General features: G+C 43.9%; 1 protein-coding gene across 1 annotated transcript; it reads right to left on the bottom strand.

Annotated features, from left to right (window-relative positions):
* Positions 1–15,303: 15,303 nt before the first annotated feature.
* On the bottom strand, positions 15,304–17,787 carry IRX2 (iroquois homeobox 2). The gene is made up of 3 exons (XM_042839166.1): positions 17,187–17,787; positions 16,181–16,921; positions 15,304–15,347 (listed from the first exon to the last, which is right to left on the bottom strand). Exons 1-3 carry the CDS (start codon positions 17,785–17,787, stop codon positions 15,304–15,306), a joined length of 1,386 nt encoding a protein of 461 aa, XP_042695100.1.
* Between the last annotated feature and the right edge of the window lie 998 nt (positions 17,788–18,785).

The raw sequence follows: 18,785 nt of genomic DNA, 5'->3' as shown, positions 1-18,785 counted from the left end.
GTATTTTCTTCGGCAAAGCATAATGCATCTCTTTCTGGCCTCAAGGTACCCTCTTTCATAAATTTATTTCATTTACTGTGAAGCAGATTATACAATAATGTCACACAGATTTTTAACATTAGCAAACCAAATCATTTCTTTCCTATCTTCATTCCTGGAAACAGTTAAACTGCTTTGCTGAACTTTTTTTTAATATAAAAGCAAGACACGCAGTGTGAGGCAGCCATCAGTCATAAAAATTCTTGTCTGAATGATTACATCTAACAATAAGAAACACACCAGAATCTTACATAAGAAAATGCTGCACATCTTTAACTAGGGATCTCATTTCCAGTTACATCTGTAGCTTATATATAAATATGTGTTCATTTTTCAGTGTTATCTATTTTTAACCATGGGCTATCATTATAATTTCTCATGCATTTCAAAGGTTTTCTGTTTATCTGTGTTTGTGTGTAATCATGTCAAACACATGATCTTTGCTTCTCAAGGTAAATTCCAATCAAACACATTTGGCCAGGTGCCTCTTAGTAAATTCACCAGCCATCCTTTCAGTGGTGGCCTGTGACTGAACAAGGGACACTTGGGTACAAACTGAAACGTAGGAAGATCCATACAAAACACAAGGAAAAACTTTACTGTGAAGGTAACAGAGAAGCGGAACAGGCTGCTCAGAGAGGTTGTAGAGTTTCCTTCTCTGTAGATATTCAACACTCACCCGGATCTTTTCCTGTGTAATCTGCTATTTGGAACCTCCTTTAGCAGGGGATTGGATTGGTTGATCTCTAGAGGTCCCTTCCAATCCCTAAAATTCTGTGATTCTGTGACCACTAGTCACTCATGATATACTTCAGGCAGGTGTAAAAATGTGGAAGCACTTCAAGTTATGCTATGAGTGTGGTTTGAGCAGCTTACAATAGTCCTCATTCTTTTTCAGGGTGTTACCTTGACTGCACTGGTTGGAATATCATTACACCTAATTATCTTCCAGTGTAAAGACTTATATCATGATAAATTACAAAGAAAAAATTAGAACTTTTTCTCAAATTACAGAGGTCTATATCTTTCCCTTTATATATGACAATAAACTATGAATAGTTAATTAAAGAATATTCTTTTTTGTTTTATGTCAAGATTATTCTCATTTTTCAAGAGATGCACATAGGAGACACAGAGCATAACAGCAGTTGCAAGCTTAAATCTTAAATGAATTAATAGAAAACCTAATCTCCTCGTGATTAATCTATTACATTTCCCATTGTGTTTATATTCATGGATACAGGCAACCATATTCTCTTAAAGTCAGCTCACAGACATTTATGTACTGATTCATTGATTATTAACATATATAAAAAGGTAAATATGCTTGATATGTAATTTTTTAGATCTACGTGATGCCACATATTCAAAACAAAATGTATCATATAAACACATTGTTTTCCTTGGATCTGGGCATTGACAACATTACACTGCAAGCTGATAGCTACATCTCAGGATATGGAGAAATCCTGGCTCTGATTTTGGCAGAAATGTGGTTTCCTCCTCCTCTCTGCAATATACACACACCACATTTCACTTGAGAGTGCTCTAAATACCAGGAATCTACTTTCCCATCATCAGCCTAGGCCAGCTACAATGTCTGTCTGATAATGGACAAGAAATCTTTACATCTGTAGATGCTGTTCCAGAAACATCCAATGGCTTCAGCAGCTGAGGTGAGACGAAGGGAAGTTGGGTTGCCAGCAGCCAGCACATTCCCGCTCCTCCATCCAGTTCTACCCGATGTATTGAACATCCAGTTCAGTCAACGAGGTGTATAAAAATATGCTGGATTATTACTGATGATTGTAAAAGGTAAGAATTTGTCAAAGCATAACTTATTTTTCAAAAATGTGGAAATTACATACATAAGGAAATATCAGGTCTCACACATTTTGCACTATTGGATTCCCAACACATCTTACTTTTACTGTGGTAGGGCCTCACAAATTTCCAATGAAGTGCTATTTTTTTCTCTCTCTCCGCCTTTACATATGGGTCTAACATCTGACCTCCACACATCAAATGCAATTGCCTGACCTGCAGTCTACTAACCAGCTGCATCTGGAATCACAGACTGGGAAAGAAGCTATGGAACAGAGCTGGAGATGGAGGAGTGCCTCGTAGCAAATTTCTGCAAGAAAATCCGTGAAACCTCCAGCTTCAGCTTAGAACAATAAATAGCCTTCCTTCTCATATACCATTACGTATTGGAGACATGACCGTGGTGTGCTCTGGGGCTCCAGATGCACTGGAGTTCAGACCTCTGCAACATGATATGATTCCAGAAATCTCATGTATTTTACTATAAAAAAATAGGTCAATTTCTAAAAAGTGCATTTAATTTATTTAGCTTTCAAATTCAGGCATTTGGATATGTGGTTATCATATAAATAATGGCTGCAATATTTCAATTTTGTGCTTTTATGCATATTTTTTACAATAAAGCAATTAACTGAATGACCATACAATTATTCTCCACTGGACTTCATTCACTGCATCTATGGTGGATACTCATGGTAACAATTTTCAGCTAAAAAGATGACACTTTCCAAACAGAAATTCTTCTGGCAATTACTTAACTAAAAAGGCTTGTATTCCATCTGTGCATTTTAGATTTTGGATTTTAGAGCTGGCATGCACTTTTTTTTTCTCTCTAAATTCAAAAATGGCTATTTCACAATAAGATGATATTAGAAATTGTTTTTTTCTCACCACTAATGAGCTATTTGTCATATTTTAAGAGTATGTTTCACATACTAATATTTTTACTGCATCAAAATTATTTCCTTTTCATAATAGTTTTCTAGCAGCAGTGTAGTCATGAAAGCAAATGGAAAAAGATGACTGAAGTTGTATTTCCCACTGATTCACGTAGGCATTTAAAATGTTCATGCTTAATATTCTCATGTATTTTTTAAAGGGATTAAAATAAGAAAAGAAAAAAAAGCAGAGAGAAAATGCACGGATCTGCTGTCGCTTCCCATCGTTAGCTTGAAAACAAGTCTTTTGTGGACTTACGCTGTGACTTATTGTCTTCAGAATCACAAACCTACTCTGTTAATAAAACTAAGCTTATAGGCACACTGCATTAAAATAACTTAAGGATGAATAGTTCAACTTTACCACTTCTTTTGGGACTGGATTCAATAACAGAAATTGGACTCAGCTGTATGGATTTTTCAAGGATATTATGGACCATATTTCCACAGACATTTTTATTGTTTCTAGTCCTCTAAAACATCTGAAAAGTTGTGCTTTAACTGAGTAGTTTCTTCTGTTTATTAGTTCGTGTAAACATTTTTTGCTGTTGTGTCATTTGCGGGGCTATAATATTGTTCTTGCTGTTACAGATAAAGAAAAGTTAATTTGAACATTACTTCTTGAACGTTTAACTCCTGCCAAAGTCAGCTAACGTAGAGTTATCCAGGTTTGTAACATAGAAAGGGCTTTGCACAAAGGCAGTTTGGAGGATTCCACTACATACTTTTTGTAACAGTTGTAAAAAATATCAACAATACATGTGTCACAGCCAACTTTTGAAACTCAGTAGTAGAATGCAAGGAGATGGGTTCTTACGCATTCACTAATAATTCTGCAATTCAAATGTTTTCCCATGAAAAATCTGGAGGAGGGAGGTTTTTCTTTCTCCACGACCACGTTTTGCAGCAAGAATGAGAATTAAAACGTACATGTATGTGCACCAGTGAAGCAAGAAGTTCTACCTTTGAAAAATTAACACAGGCTGAACATGAAGGAAAAAAGGATGTAATAAGTCATTTTGCTGAAAATAATGATGAAGTCAAGCAGGGTTTCAGTATTTTGTGGAAAATCTCATATTTGTCTGACTATATTTTCTGTTCATATTTTGTTTTTGACTTCAAACCCGGAGCCTGGAATTGAGGAAAGAGGTAAGATTTTCACATTCCATTACTTTATAAATGAATTCCTCTCTCTCAGACTTGCAGCATGAAATCTGACATGAATGAAGTTAAAAAAAAAAAAAAATCAGAAGACAATAAATAAATAAATAAATAAATAAATAGAAGAAAATCCTGTGACCTGAGGAAGCATGTAGAGTTGAACACTGTTAGGTTGTATTTTTTCAGAAGGTACATGTGCTCAGAATAGGATGCTTGCCATCAAGCAGGAGATCAAGCAGGAAGGTACGGAGAGGAAATAAGCCCCACAGCTCTCCCCTTGCGTTCCCTCTCACCAGTCAGCCAGTGGGCTGCACCTCACCTGCTTTTTGGCAGCTGCCGAGAATCGGCTGAGACACCTCGGCCACGTGTCTCAGATCTGGATCCAAAACAGCCCTGGGCATGAAGCCACCTATCGTGTTCAGCTATCCAATAGCAAATACAAAAAGTGGCAAAATGTGGCTTAAATCTTCCTTCCCGGGCCCCGGCCCCGGGGGGCCGGGGCGGGGCGGTTCCCCCCTCACCCTTCCACCACTCAAAGCTAGTGGAAGATAACATCCATATGCAAGAGCCCTCCTCCATGAGAGATCATCCGTGCCCCCTTCCCAGGAGCAGCGAGCATGTATCTATTCAGCCATCTCTGAGCAGCCCCCGGAGAGTCCTACTCCCCCTCTTCAAATGATGCTGTGCTGAAAAGCAGCATGAGGGACACTGTGCTGCAGAGGAAGACAGCAGAAGTGTGGCTGCATTGCCTAGTGGTTGAGTTGCTCAGCTGGGAATTTGTATCCCTGCTGCAAATATTTTGTATTTGTTTTGTGATGTGCTGTCAACAGTGGGAACATCTCCATCTCAGGTGTGCTGTAGAAGGAAATGGTGACCACTGCTGCCTCCTCTGCGTGGCTAGAACTTTGAAACTTTCAGCCTCACGAAACCCTCAAGGACATGGGGTTGGGATACTCTGGGGTCTGGATCGCAAACACAGTTAGGTATCACCTCCTTACCCTGAGGAGGCTGAGACCTTTCCAGACAGTGCATGCATTCCTGGGTGAATTTAAGGTCAAAAAGGACATACATGGTCCTTAAACTGAATGAAATCAAGGAGACAAAATAAAGTAGGATATTTCGGTATTCCATCTGCTTTAACATCTTGTCCCCTTCTTGAATACTGACCAAATTTAAGAGGTATTGGGGGAGATCCTGATGGCTGGAGGCTTTGTCTTTCTGAGGATTATTTTTCCCCTCAAAGAATAATACATTAACAAAGTACCACAACGAAGCACAGACAACTTACAGTGTGATTGCAGAATGCATGATCCTGAGGTTCCCACAGGCCTGTGGTGAACACTCACCACCCAGAGACACAGTAACAGCTTTGCATCTCTTTTAAACACCCATATTAAAGTTTTGCCATGTAAGATACACCAAAAATGCTTTAATTTTCAAGAATTTCCTTAAAATGAATAAGAGAAATGCTGCATTATATTATCTCCCCTTCACTAGCACAACCAGACCTGGCTGCTTCCCCAGCGGTCCATGGCATGCTGGTGGCACTGCTGGCTGAATCAACGGGAGCTGCATGCCAGATCAGTGCCTGATGCGGCCAGCAACCAGCACCAAACTATTTCCATGTGAGTCACCTCCGTGTCTGCAGGTGCTGGCGGCCCGTGGAAAGCTGAATCCTAGCCACTAACAGCTGATGTAATCATGTTGCTTGCTCAGATCTCCTGCTGATAAATGCACCCAGTTACTCCTAACTGTCTCCCTTACAAAATAACACCTCCCAGACACCTACCTCTTCAATAGTTTTTAACCACGCTGCAGCTGCACGAGAAAATCCATTCATCAATTATAAATCAATTGAGGAAGGGAAATCTGCAGCTCGCTTGATTGCTCTTGTTGTCCCTGCAACTCACTGATCCAGCTACAGAAACTTTCCAGCCTGCCAGGTCTGTTTATTTATTTATTTATCATATTACTATTATTATTGTTGTTAATTATTCAGAGCCTGAACAGATAATTCCTTCCTTTGTAGAAAATAACTCTGCAGCGGTAATCCGTTGGCAAAATGAGCTTCCCTCTGATGGGAAAGGGAGAAAGAGAGAAGGGGTGCAAAAGAGAAAGAGGAAGAGAAAAAGAGAGGTTGGGTTATTCCACGAATGGCAATGTAAGTGTGGTGGGCCGGATGCAGCCTCACCCTCCAGCTTCAGCCCTCCCTCTCTGATTGTGGGAGACTTCTTTAAATAGGTATTCCTGAGAGAGAGCTCCACTCCTCCTGTTTATGCTGTCAGTTTACAGCCCTCTGTTCCCAAGCAAAGATTTGCACTGTGAGAGGCTGCTTTTAGCAAGTAAAGTACTTACAAAAGTTTATATAGGAGAGAAGTACTAGGCATGCTTGTTCAACAGTGAAAGAAAAAAAGAAAACAAAATGCAACAGCCTGTGTGGAGAAAAGGCAGGCTGGAAATCTTGGAAATGCTGAGAAGGACTTGGGGAAATTACATCTTTCCTTCTAGAAAAAGAATCATAACTATATTTACTGTCAATGGGAGAGAGGGAAGGGAAATATATGCTTTCAAAATGAAATTTAATAATAATAAAAATAATAATAAACTCCAAGGGGGGGAGGGGGGGGAATGTGATCATTATCCTTCCCTGCTGAATCAGCCTTGCAGGTATTTTCTCCTTGCAGATATATTCTCTTTTATTAAGCTGATTGTCATGAATACCAGTGTCCTGCTATTTCTGAAGTTAAACAAGTATCAGGACAACACAACTGGATATTTTACTTTTTCTAAAGTTTTTTTTTGTTTGGGTTTTTTTTTTTTTTTTTTTTTTTGGTGTTGAGTGTTCTGAGGTGACTAAATTTGCCCTGTTGAGCCTTGTAAAATCCTGACTTAATCATGTAAACTTCTGTGTAAGCAAAATAGACCAAACTTCAAAGGGTCAAAAACCCTTTAGGGATTTGCAAGGAGACGCCAGCAATAGATTCTAATCTGCCTCCAGAATCCTGGCTGTATTTGTCCAAGGAACTGGTACCAGCAAACTCTCGAAGGTAGAGATAGTGGGTTGATTCAGCCTTTATCCCCTTAGAGAGTATTGGCTTTGTGAGGCTCTAGGCAGCACTTCAACGCCAGGGGATCTTGCCCAAACCCTCTAAAAATGAAGTACAGGAGTAATTTGAGATAATGACTTTGTAACAGGCTTGGGCAGACCTTGGACAGAAGAAGTGAGAGATGTTATCACCCCAGCATTCCTCTTAAAATGCAGTTTTTCCCCCTGCTTATTCCCAGTTAGTCAAAGCTACATTAACATTCCATCCAGGACTGCTAAACAGAATCTTAATTAGTCCTGATACTCTTGTGCAAGGAGTTTATTCATTGCACTCTTAACTAATAGTTGCTGTCAGAGTATTTTTTTTTTTCTTTTTTGGGTTCTTTGGGGGTATCGTGTTATGCTGCAAAGCATGACAGAAATGTAATGTACATGAAAAAAAAAAAAGAAAAGAAAATTTTAAAAAAAAAAAAAAGAAGGCTTGCAGATCTGAAATCCTGAGACTGAGGCTGATTCCAACCCTGTCTAATAGTGAGACATTGTTAGGACTAATGAGAATAACTTCACCAACAGAAATTTCCCTGTGTCATGTTTATCTTAAATTTTAATGGTATTACACTCTCCCTCGCGCTCTCTCTTATTTTTTTTTTTTTTTTTCTCCTTTTTTTTTTTTTTTTTCCTTGACAGAAAACATTACAAACTTGGTAGTGTTTTGAAGCAGTTCACACAAGCCTCGCCAAATTTGCAGTCCTCTCTTTTGCATTAGCCACCCGCGGCTCAGTACTTAATGAAGGAGTCCGGAGGTGGAGGCGAATTACCAAAGTTCCTAAGCGGCCGGCGGCTCCGGCAAGGATCTCTCTCCCCGCGTTATTCCTCATTCCCATCCCGGCTTTGCGGCCCCGCCGCTCTCCCCCCCGCACCCCGGTTGGTTTTTACACGCACTCGCTGAAATCCGTGCTCCCTCCGATGTCAGCGAGGTGAACATGGGAGCACGCGAGGGCTGTACCCACACAAATCACTGCGTGTGAGCCTCCCTCGGGGCTATTTGCGGCCGGGACGGACGACAGTAAAAGAAATGAGAGATGTAGAAAGGGTCCCTCGCTGGACCGAAGAGACTGTTTTGTTTATCGGCCACGGCAGAAGTAGTTATTTGCCTATAAATCTGCGTTCGGCAACACCGATCGCGGAAACAGATTTATAAGACTATAAATTAACCGTTTCTTTCGGGCTGGGGAGAAGGAAATGAAGAGGTGGGGGGGGGGGGGAAGGGGGGAGGGCGAAAAGAGGAAGGTGTTTTTGGAAATTAGATGTCCACGTTAGTTAGCGGGTGCTCACCCCTATTAAGGACTCCTTCCCATAAGCTTGCGTAACATTGATTACTCACAAAGAGTTCACAATAACTATCATGTAGCTAAACTAATTGAGACAATCATGCTAAGTTATAGCCAGTCTAAAAGGTACCATTGATGTGGTAATGCCTATAGAAAGTCAGACATGCGACTCACTACCATTTAATTGCTCCTTTAAACCTGTTATTACAATGTTAACTGGCTTAAGTATATATTGCTGCCTTTTATTGCCTTGATGTGACAAATTAAAACATACACTCTGGAAGCGGCATTCATTTGCGGACGGAGTTGCAGGAAAAAGGGAGCCGGGCGATGTCAAACCTGTCAGGATGAATTAATTGTAGAACTTGCATCTCGCGCTACAATTCCCACTGCACTTTTCGTTGCACGGGGGAAAGATTTTATACGTACAGCTTACACCTATCATATATATTAGATACACACACCTCACTCAGATCTGCAGCGAAATGAGCCTCACCGCGCTAAAAACGAAAAGTGCTCTTTGGCTCTGAGACCTCGTCTGCATTAGGTAGAAGCCTGGAAAGCGAAGCGAGGGGGCGGGCAGGGGAGCGGTGCAGCTCCTTCCTCGGCTCAGCATCTCACGCGTGTCGGGCGAGTTGTTCGGGGGGGGCGGGGGAGGGGAGGCACTCGCCCTTGGCTGCCGGTTCCAGGCCCGGGGGAGGGGTTACCCATGCCCCGTGGCCTCGTACCTGGGAGCCAGGCACAGCCGCGGTCCCTTAGGGCTGACCTTCTTAATGGAGCTCCCGCAAGGAGGGGAAAAAAAGAAAAAAAAATAAATAACTTATAATTTCTCGCTTCCCCATCCCCAGGGCTGAGCGTTTAAGCGCGCAAGGATATGCTTCTCCCGCTCCAAAGAGCACAGTCAGCCCCGCGCATCCTAAGTTAGAGGCTGCGTGGGCTCCAGGTAGGTCCCTCCCCACCCCAACCCCTTGCCTAGGTGAGCATGAAAGCATTGAGAACTCCCCCGAACACAGCCCCCTTTTTTCCTCAGCCTCTTTTTATTTTTCCCCTTTTAAATATTTTTTTCTTCCCTCCTCCACTCGCGAGAAGATGTCAGGGGGTTAAAATGCCCCACTCGCCCTCTCCCTTGATCTCAAGGAGAGAGGTAAGGGTTGCTGGCACCTTTATGGGACTTAGACCTGCTGCGGCTGCGAGGAGCGCCGGCCCCTGCTAACTTTGATCGGCCTTATTCATCCCAGCTGCGCTCTATTTGTTTGTCATTTCGCCCTTTTTCTCCCGGAATCGTTATTTATGGTCTGAAAAGTGAACGGCACTGCGATTTGCCTTCGCGTGGACTCTTCTGCAAACGTGGGGGAAGATACATGCAAGACCCTACCCCGCCCCCCAACCCCCCCCGCCATCGGAGCTGCCAAAAGAGAGGGGAAAAAACTGTCTCAATCATTATCAAATCAGCTCTGAATTCATTACTCCAGAGCATTAACTAATTACCAGATCAGAGAGACGAAAAAATAAATATTCCTTTAAATAACCGAAGGTAATTATAACCCTGTTGTTGACACTAACGATTAATAATTGATCAGAAGTTATACACAATAAATTGTCAATTTATCTCCCTATAAAAATGCACATACTTATTATCTTTTTTTTTTTTTCTTTCTCTGGACGATTTTTAAAAGCCCGAGCAACGACAGTATCCGTGGAGCGCAAAAAGTTTTTTTTCCCTACATTTCCTCCCTAATATTCGCTATTTTGAGATCCCCAGTCACAGACAGAGCAGGAGCGTCGCTGCCGGCCCTTCGCTGCCTTCCGAGAGCAGCCAGGCCCGGATGGCCCCGAGTCTGCCCTTCAGGTCCCCAAATCCCGACTGGAGTCAGGTGAAGGGCACGGCTATGGGGCCTCACGGTGCCTGCCCTCCCTGTCCTTCCCTCTCTTGCTTTCCTACGGGGAAACACAGCGTGCTCTGCCGGGATTGGATGTGAAATAGAGACATTCCCCTCGGCTGGAGGCAGAGGTCCTCCTGTCCCCTCGGCGGGGTGCCCGCAGGTAGCGCTGCCCTGGGTCGCAGCCCCGATGTGCCCCCCCCCGGCACCACTTCACCTCCGCGGTGTTCTTAAAGGCTCTGCTTCGGAGTCACCGCGTAATAATCGGGGATTAGCTGCATGGGTGCTTTGAATATGCATCGAGGATCCCTTTTGTTTCTGAACTTTTTTTTTTTCTTTGTTTCTTCGCTTTTAATTCTTTAGAAGCAAGGATCATACCTGAGTTATTAGTTAATGGATTAAAAACAAAAGGGTGAATTTCATTTTATTTAATGTGCAGTGCTACTGTTATTAACAATCTCTTTTGCCGCTGTTATTCAATTCCTACACTGCAAAGGCTCTTTTCAGCTAAGCGGATCGTGAGAAGCTTGCCTAAGCACCGGGAAATACAGAAAGCACGAAAGCAACGCATCGATCTAGTGTAAATTCCATCTCTTTCTCTCTCACCCCTTTCCTTTTCTTTTCCAAAACTCAATAAGCAATAAAATCCTTCCGGTATTGATTACATGCCCGCCACGGGTTCTCAGCGGCGCGGTGACTCTGAACTGCCTTTAAGTGAGATGTAACATGTGGCAGAGGCAGAAACTTCCAATGGCGAGAGACTTGGGATCGTCTCTCTTTTTTCTTTTTTCTTTCTTTCTTTTTTTTTTTTCTCGAGGGTGGGCACGGAGGGGCTGCCGACCCCCGCCTGCCGTTAGCTCAGTGCGGGGCCGTTAGCGGAGGGCTCGGCCAGGTTGGGCGCTGCACACTGCGGCTCGCTTCTTCACCTGGAAGCCATCCTTCCCCTAAAAAGCTCGACTCCTCCTCCGAGAGCGGACTTTGGGAAAGATCCCCTTTTTTTGTCATAACTCTTTCTACTGCCGTTATTGCTATCGCTGAGCTTTCTATTAACTTTGCCCTCAGATAACTTCCCTTAGCCCGCTCCCCTGCGACCGGAGCTCGTGTCCAGGAGCAGTTCCCACGTCCGTCTGTCTGTCCGCTGCTGCCTGAGCTGCGTCGCCTTCCCTTCCCCCGCTGCCTGTCAGACAAAGGTGGGTGACGCTTTTTTCCGCTCTGGCAAGCAGTTGGTGAGCAGCTTTCCTGAAACAATAACTCTCTTATTGAGAACAAATGTTGACATTCGCAGGGAGCGAGGCAGAGCGCAGCCCAGGAAGTGCGAGGTGGAAAGCTGCCCTCTTCCTATTTGGCGACAGCGCCGATTCCTCGGGGATCCCACCTGAGATTAAAGGCTGAATTTCAATAAATCAGCTCTAATGAAACCTTTGGCCCCGCGGAGGGAAGCGTTTGTCTCTCCCTCTCCAAAACGAGGGGAGGGAAAGGGGGGAGGGAGGGGAACGGAGCAGATATAGACGGGGTGTGAGGTTTTAATCCCGGCGGGGTGATTAGCATCGTTATGAAATAAACTGTACGCAAAGTGGTGCATTTTATCGCTCACGCCTCTTCCTCGCTATCCTGAAATAATCGCACTGCTCGTGCCAGCGATCCAGCAGGGCTCCGCTTCCCTCCTGCTTTCAATTTCGATTATTAAATCTCAAATGACGCCGAATATGCGCTCCTCGCCCATTAATTTCTGTTTTTAAAAAGAAGTTTATTTGCCAAATCGTTTGGGTGTCGCCCGTCTGCATTTCTGAGCCACTCGTGAATTTCTCGGGAGATGAGAGAAGTCCATTGGGTTTAACACACAGAGCGAATATTCAAAAGCGAGTTTTCCAAGTCTTTCTACTTTTCTTTCCAGAAAGAAATCCAGGTCTAAATACTAGCAAGGGTGGGTAAATTATGGAAATCTTTTATAAGTCTTCGGGCGTATAAACATCAAAGGAATGTCGTTAGCCTTTTTTAATCTCTGCCACAGCTTTTGGTTTTTACCAATTGAAATGTTCACGTTGTGTCCGACAGAGACCTGGAGCAGAAAACGTGGGAGGTGGGGGCTGATGGAGCAGGAGGGAGAGCGGCGAAGAGAAAGTTCAGGCGTCCCCCAAAACTTAAACAGTTTCCCAAAAAAATCTCCCCGAATCGCACAGAAAAGGCGCTCTGGAGGGTGACTTTACTCGATATTTGCAATTACATTGCCTGCTAAATTGGAGAGAAAAACAGAATTGCTTTTTAGCCGCTATCTAATCGTATTGCTCTGTGCACACAGACAGAAGGACACGTCACCTCAATGAGAACCAGGATGTTTAGGGGGAGAGAAGCATCGTTCAACAACACAAGAAGATGAGCAGGCCTCCAGCTGCACAGATCTTCAGTGTTTTATATTTAGCTAGATGGATCCCAGAGTTTCCCAGAATTACAATATTAATTTCTGCCCTATCAGCTGAAAAACACATGCATTTTCTCAATCATTTAGACAGCTTTATAGGGGTAAAATATGACGGAGGGGGCCGGGGGAGATAGATCAGGGGGATTACGTATACGCACTTAAGAACAAGTCTTTTCCCCCCCGTTTAATATAATCTCAACATATTTCCTGACTCCAGCCTAGCACGGTTCTTTATCCAGTTAACATTCCCAAGGCTGATGCCTGAAGTATCTAAGATCACTTTCAAATGCCCTTTCTAACAAGACCTGAGCAAGAGGCCACTAATTTTCAGTGAACAAAAAGCCACTGGAGAGAGATCCGTTTGTCAATATCAACTGGTCCAGCAATTTCCCATCTTCAGACACATCGGCCTATCTGAGCTGGCAGATGTTTAGACAAGATTTTATAAATTGTTCAATATCAGACCATAATGAACCCCAACTGACCATTCCAAAGAAGCTAAAAGCATTCAGGATCTCCCCTGCTGGGATCTAATAATGCTCTCACACTGGAAGATTATTAATCATGGAATAAAATAGATGAGCCTCTTGAAAAATAAGTGTATGATTGATTAAAGGGCAATCTAAGAAGCTATTATTCTTGTTTTATAACCGTAAGCTATATTCACTCAATTTATCTTTTGGGGAAAATAAATGATTGTTCGTTTCTTTTCTGAAATTATATTATATGAGGATTCCCATTATTTTACTGAGAATTAAGATGATTAGTTAGCTGATTTTATGAGCTCAATCTAGGTGGATTTCTTCTATGATTATCAAATTAAAGATGTAAGGAAAAAAAGAAAAAATCATTAAAAACAGGAATCAGACTTTTTCTCTTCATGCTTCTGTACTTGCACATTTTAGCTAGAAGCAGAAACAAAGAAATTAGAAATAAACTGCAGTTGATTATAATTCCGTTTTGTTTTCCCTAGAAATGTTGGGTATAAAGAACATTAGCCCTAATAAAGAGCTACCTCACGCCCAACATAAATAGTTTATAAGAAACATGCATGTATTCACATTGCTCTCTCTACGCATTTGCATGTGTATATACAAATACGTATTTGAACACATGTGCACATTTAAAGCTTCAGTGCAACAGAACGACCCAGAACGAATTAATTTATGAGGGGTATATCTTTGCAACATATTTAAATTGCTTACTCATTTTATGGTCTAAGCTGCGCTAGTGAAATTGCAACTTTCGTCATTTTCTGGATAATAGATTACTACTTTGGGGGAAATGAAGGAAAAACACCATATTGTTGCAGACTAGTCTGTTTTTATTTACAATTAGAGATATAAATTAGTAAAGAATTCTCGTTAAACAACCAAAGATTGTATAACCATCAACGTTTCAAATAAAAACCAGGCAAAATTTATTTACAAAAAGTTCAGATTCATTGCAATACAACTTGCATAAATTACTAGAAGCTTTATATCGTTACAAAAATAAATATCAAATTTGTTTCCACTTTGTAAGGACTCAAGTTCTCCAATCACGTCTTTATTATCTCTACTGTATACATCTTTTACAAATAAATTTTACAATAAATCCTATCACACCTATCGAATATATACCGTGGCAATGAAGTGATCAATTCGAGATATCCTGAGAAAAACAGATCTGTTTTCAAAAGTCACACGTACATTGGGGAAACTATACTATACCAGCAAACTCACATTATGTCCAACAAAATTCTGGTTTAATAATTAGAGTCTGAAGATTTAATAGTGCTCTGTGGTCTTCTTTTATACAGTGGCACAAGATGTGATCCGGATTTAGAGATTTGTTATATATATTAGCTCAGGGAGAGATGATGGCTTGCTGACTTTTTTCAAAGCAATTGTGACACCTACCTGTGGACCAAGGAAAAAACCAGATCATCCCAAAATCCTTCAATTACACACTAACGCCATTAAATTCGAAAAATACTGAAAGTAAGGCAAAACTCTTACACGTCTACTATTTTTTTTTCCCTAACCAAAAGAAAGAAAGAAAGAAAGAAAAAAAAAAAAAAAAAAAAAAAAAAAAAAAAAAAAAAAAAAGGCGAAAGTATCGACAAGGTAATTTATTTTTGTTGTTGTTTATTTAGCCCCGGGTAATGGAGGTATTAAGAATGGCATTGATAGCCAGGCAAGGAGCAAGTCACAGACAACATACCCTGCTGAAATGCATGTGGATCTCTGATAATCGTCCCTTCTCATTTCAAATGCACTACTGCCGTGTGAAACCTCTCTTAAAATGTGCCATTGCAGCACTGCCACGTGAGCACGAGAACTTTGTTTCTGAACAATACCTTCAAAAATATTCTTTCAAGCTCGCTTTTCCTTAGCATTTAAATAGTCCTTACAGGTTTGCCTCACGCAAGCAAAGAGTACGCGAGGTGAAGGAAGTCTAACCTGACTTTAAAATGAAGACAAACACGAGAAAGAAAAGCTGTAATGAGAGGCTTAAAAATAGCAGAAAAGAGTGTCTTACTCTGTAATCAGAGCCTCATGTAATGAAGCAAGAAATTAACACTAAGCAAGTCTCGATCTGCGCTCTGTCTTAGACCTGGTGCCAAATGATCAGCGTAATAGAAAACGCTCTCACTTACTTGCATTGCTGTGTGATTGTACTTCTATAGGTATGGTTGTACTCCTACTGTGCAGACTTCAGTGGGATCTGTCAAAATATAACCGTCAGTTAGTCACAGGACACAGCCAGCTAACCAGATTATACACCGCGCACAGCCCAGCGCTCGCTCATGCAGAAGTCAGAGCTGAGACCTTTAAAAGCCTGGGCCATATTCCATCTCTGCCCTAGTCTCGAGTATTGTATATGTACATGTACAAATGCATTAGAATAAGCTGACGGTTATATTAGCATAAAACTTTGTGCAAAAGAAAGAAAGAAAGAAAGAAAGAAAGAAAGAAAGAAAGAAAGAAAGAAAGAAAGAAAGAAAGAAAGAAAGAAAGAAAGAAAGAAAGAAAGAAAGAAAGAAAGAAAGAAAGAAAGAAAAAAGCTAAAAATGTCACGCTCCACAAAATTTTATGTCCAAGGTTAGCAATTACCCAAACCCAGATCTGCACAAACCGGGAGAATACTGGCAACAAAGAGAGCAAAACCAGTCTGTCGATAGTAGTAATAATAGTATTATTATTATTATTATTATTATTATTATTATTATTAATAATAATAATAAAGTTAACGACACCCTTGCTCTCAGGATATCTTTGTATTTAGTTTTCCTTTTAAATTAGCATGAAAAGCTGTGTCTGCAGCATGCAGCTGTGATCTAAAAGTTGTCATTTACATCACAGGTACTGGTACACCGGGGGCATGCAATTTTAATCCCTGGATTACACTGCTGCCCATCTTCAGCTCTTGGCCGGTGGCAGCGGTGATCGTGCGTGGTGTTTTGTCCGAAGTATTCACAGCCTATGGGGAATTTACAGTGGGCGGGGAGGGGGGGCTAGGGGGCAGGAGGACAACAGCAGTAAAAAGAAGGCACCTACCTTTCTTAGAGTCATAACTAGAGGGCCTGTAATGTTGCTCTAGCTGGTTAGTGATCGTTTTCAAAGAGTCACTGCTCTGCTTGTGGACAGAGCTGGCATTCAGGACAGTCTGACTGAGTCCCTCGTTTGAAGCCACTGCCGCCGAGTTGTATCTCAGGATCCCCTGGCTCTGGAGAGCGTTAAAGTTCCCATAGTTTGTGTAATTGCTATAAAAAGGTGAGGTGTAGTAAATATGCCTCCCCAGGAGGGAGGAGGGCGAGTAGGCAGCGCTGTGCGGGGCGGAGGCGGGGGTGGCCGAGGCCAACGCCGCCGGCGGGCAGCCTTGGCCCAAGTTCTGGCTCTTGAGGTCCGAGGTGGCGATTTCGGCCAGCGACCAGAGCTTGGGCTTGCTGGCCGGCGTCGGGGGCCCGGGGGAGGCGCGGCCGCCCAGCGCCGCCTTGCTGGCGCTGCGGGCGGCGTCGGCGTGCGGGTGGCCGAGCAGAGGGGCCTCCACGGCGGCCAGCGGCGAGGAGGTGGCTGGCTTGGCCGGCGGTTCGCGCTCCCCGCCGCCGCCGTCGTCCTCCTCGATGTCCTCCTCGTCATCGTCCTCGTCCTCCTCTTCCTCTTCGATGTCCTCGTACTTGTCCTTGCACTCTGAGCCCGACTCGCACAGGGGATCGCCGGCCCGGCACGGCAGCTTCTCGCCGTCAGACTCGGCGGAGCACGAGTGGTCCGTCAGCGAGTCCACTTGCAAGCTGATCCCTGCGGGGTCGGGGGCACAGAATGAGGCACAGCCGGAGGGGGGAGTGAAGGGGAGGAGGCGGCAGCCGTGGCCTCGCCATGTCGCCACTTTCCTATGCAGGGCCACCCTTCCCCCCGGGCCGGCGCCCCCCGCCCGCCCCCGGCCCTCCCCGGCACCGTCAGCCTGGGGCAACGGGACGGGAAGGAGTGCGCTTAAGGGTCCCCGCCGCCCGCTCCCGTGGCCAATCCGCCGCCCTCGGGGCGCCCTCGCTCCCCCCGCGCCCACCTTCGTCCTCTGCGGAGGTCTCGTTACTCTCGGGTATCTTGTCAGGGTTCTCCTCTTTACTCCTCGCCCCGTCGCCATCGTCGTCGTCCTCGTCCTCACTCTTGTTCCGCGGGGCCCACGTCATCTTGTTCTCCTTCTTGAGGCGGCGGCGGGCGTTGGCGAACCAGGTGGAGACCTGGGTGAGGGTCATCTTGGTGATGATAGCCAGCATGATCTTCTCGCCCTTGGTGGGGTAGGGGTTCTTGCGGTGCTCCTGCAGCCAGGCCTTCAGCGTGGCCGTGGCGTCGCGGGTGGCGTTCTTCCTGTACGCGGGGTCGTTGAGCTGGTAGGGGTAGGCAGGGCTGCCGTACGGATGGTAGCTGATGGCCCCGGTCATCCCCGTCGTATGGGCGTCGTAAGGGGAGCCCTGGACAGAACAGAACGGTGGGGATGGCAATTTGTTACTGCTGAGAGCCATTAGGGAGTTGTCAAGGCGAGATCGGCGGTTATGTTTGTATTTCCCCGGGACGGTGTCTTGCATCCATATTCTATGAGGGGTAAAGCAGCACCCAAAGGCGTTAAGATGGGACACCCTCCCAGCCCCCTTCCTCCTCCGCCACATGCGCTTAAAATCGGCTATGTTTTGATCTTTCTGATAATTTCAGCTCCTCGTAATTGAATATTTCTCAATATCGGGTTTGAACCGCCCAGACATTTTAAAGGCCCTACAGGTAACGTCTTGATATCTGCATTTCTCTCAAAGGTTCAAAAGATGTTTCCTTTTTTGCTATAGAAAATACAACAAAGCCGCCACTTAGCAATTCACTGCACTAATGCATTGCAAATCCAATTTGCAAATCAGAAGATATGCACCGTTTCGAATTGTTCAAATGCGATGTAATTAGCATTTTAATTCGCCCTTTTACGTTCAAATTGCGCTTATTTAAGACTGCATAATGCGAGAAAAGTTGAAGATATCGAAGGAACTCGTTAACTTCCCGCACAGCCCCGAATCCCGCGGAACGGAGACTCGCGGGCAGAGCAGCACCCGATCTACCGCACAGCTCCCAACCCGCTGCAACTTCCAGCCGACGGGAAAAACAAGCGCTGTCCTCAGTTTTCTCTTACCGCCCCGAACAGAGCATGACAGCGATGCCCCACATTTTGCGAGCAGAAAGCGAGGAGCTGCCCCGCTGCCGCCCCCTCCTCACATCGCCGCCGCGGTTCCGGGCTGAGATTCCGGGTACGGGGCTTTGTGTGTGCGAACGAGCTCCGCGCTCGACCCTCTCTGAGCGTTTATAAAACTCTATGTCCATCTAGCCGTGTAGCTAATGTACGTAGTTTACGGTTTTATTTATATAGTTTATGCGCATAACACACACGCACGCGGTTGCAAATGCTCATTTTAACTAATAAGAAGAAAGTGAAATCCGAAACTGCGGCCACCACAACCATCTTGGGCTTAAGCGGAGCTCCCAGATCGCAAACAGATGCTCCTTTTCATTCCTAAAATCCAGTTAAACCATTAGCACAAAACACGCTGAAAGTAAATCAAACCACACGGGGATAAAGACCACAGCGCCTCGAAACACCGACTTAAAAAGAGAGAGGAAAAACAAC

This window comes from Centrocercus urophasianus, unplaced genomic scaffold (assembly GCF_019232065.1).
Source record: "Centrocercus urophasianus isolate 14NV4802_14NV808 unplaced genomic scaffold, USGS_Curo_1.0 seq_11, whole genome shotgun sequence".
In the NCBI taxonomy this organism is placed as follows: Eukaryota; Metazoa; Chordata; class Aves; order Galliformes; family Phasianidae; genus Centrocercus; species Centrocercus urophasianus.
Note: the sequence above shows the minus strand (reverse complement) of the source record. Positions and strands in the feature narration are given on the sequence as shown.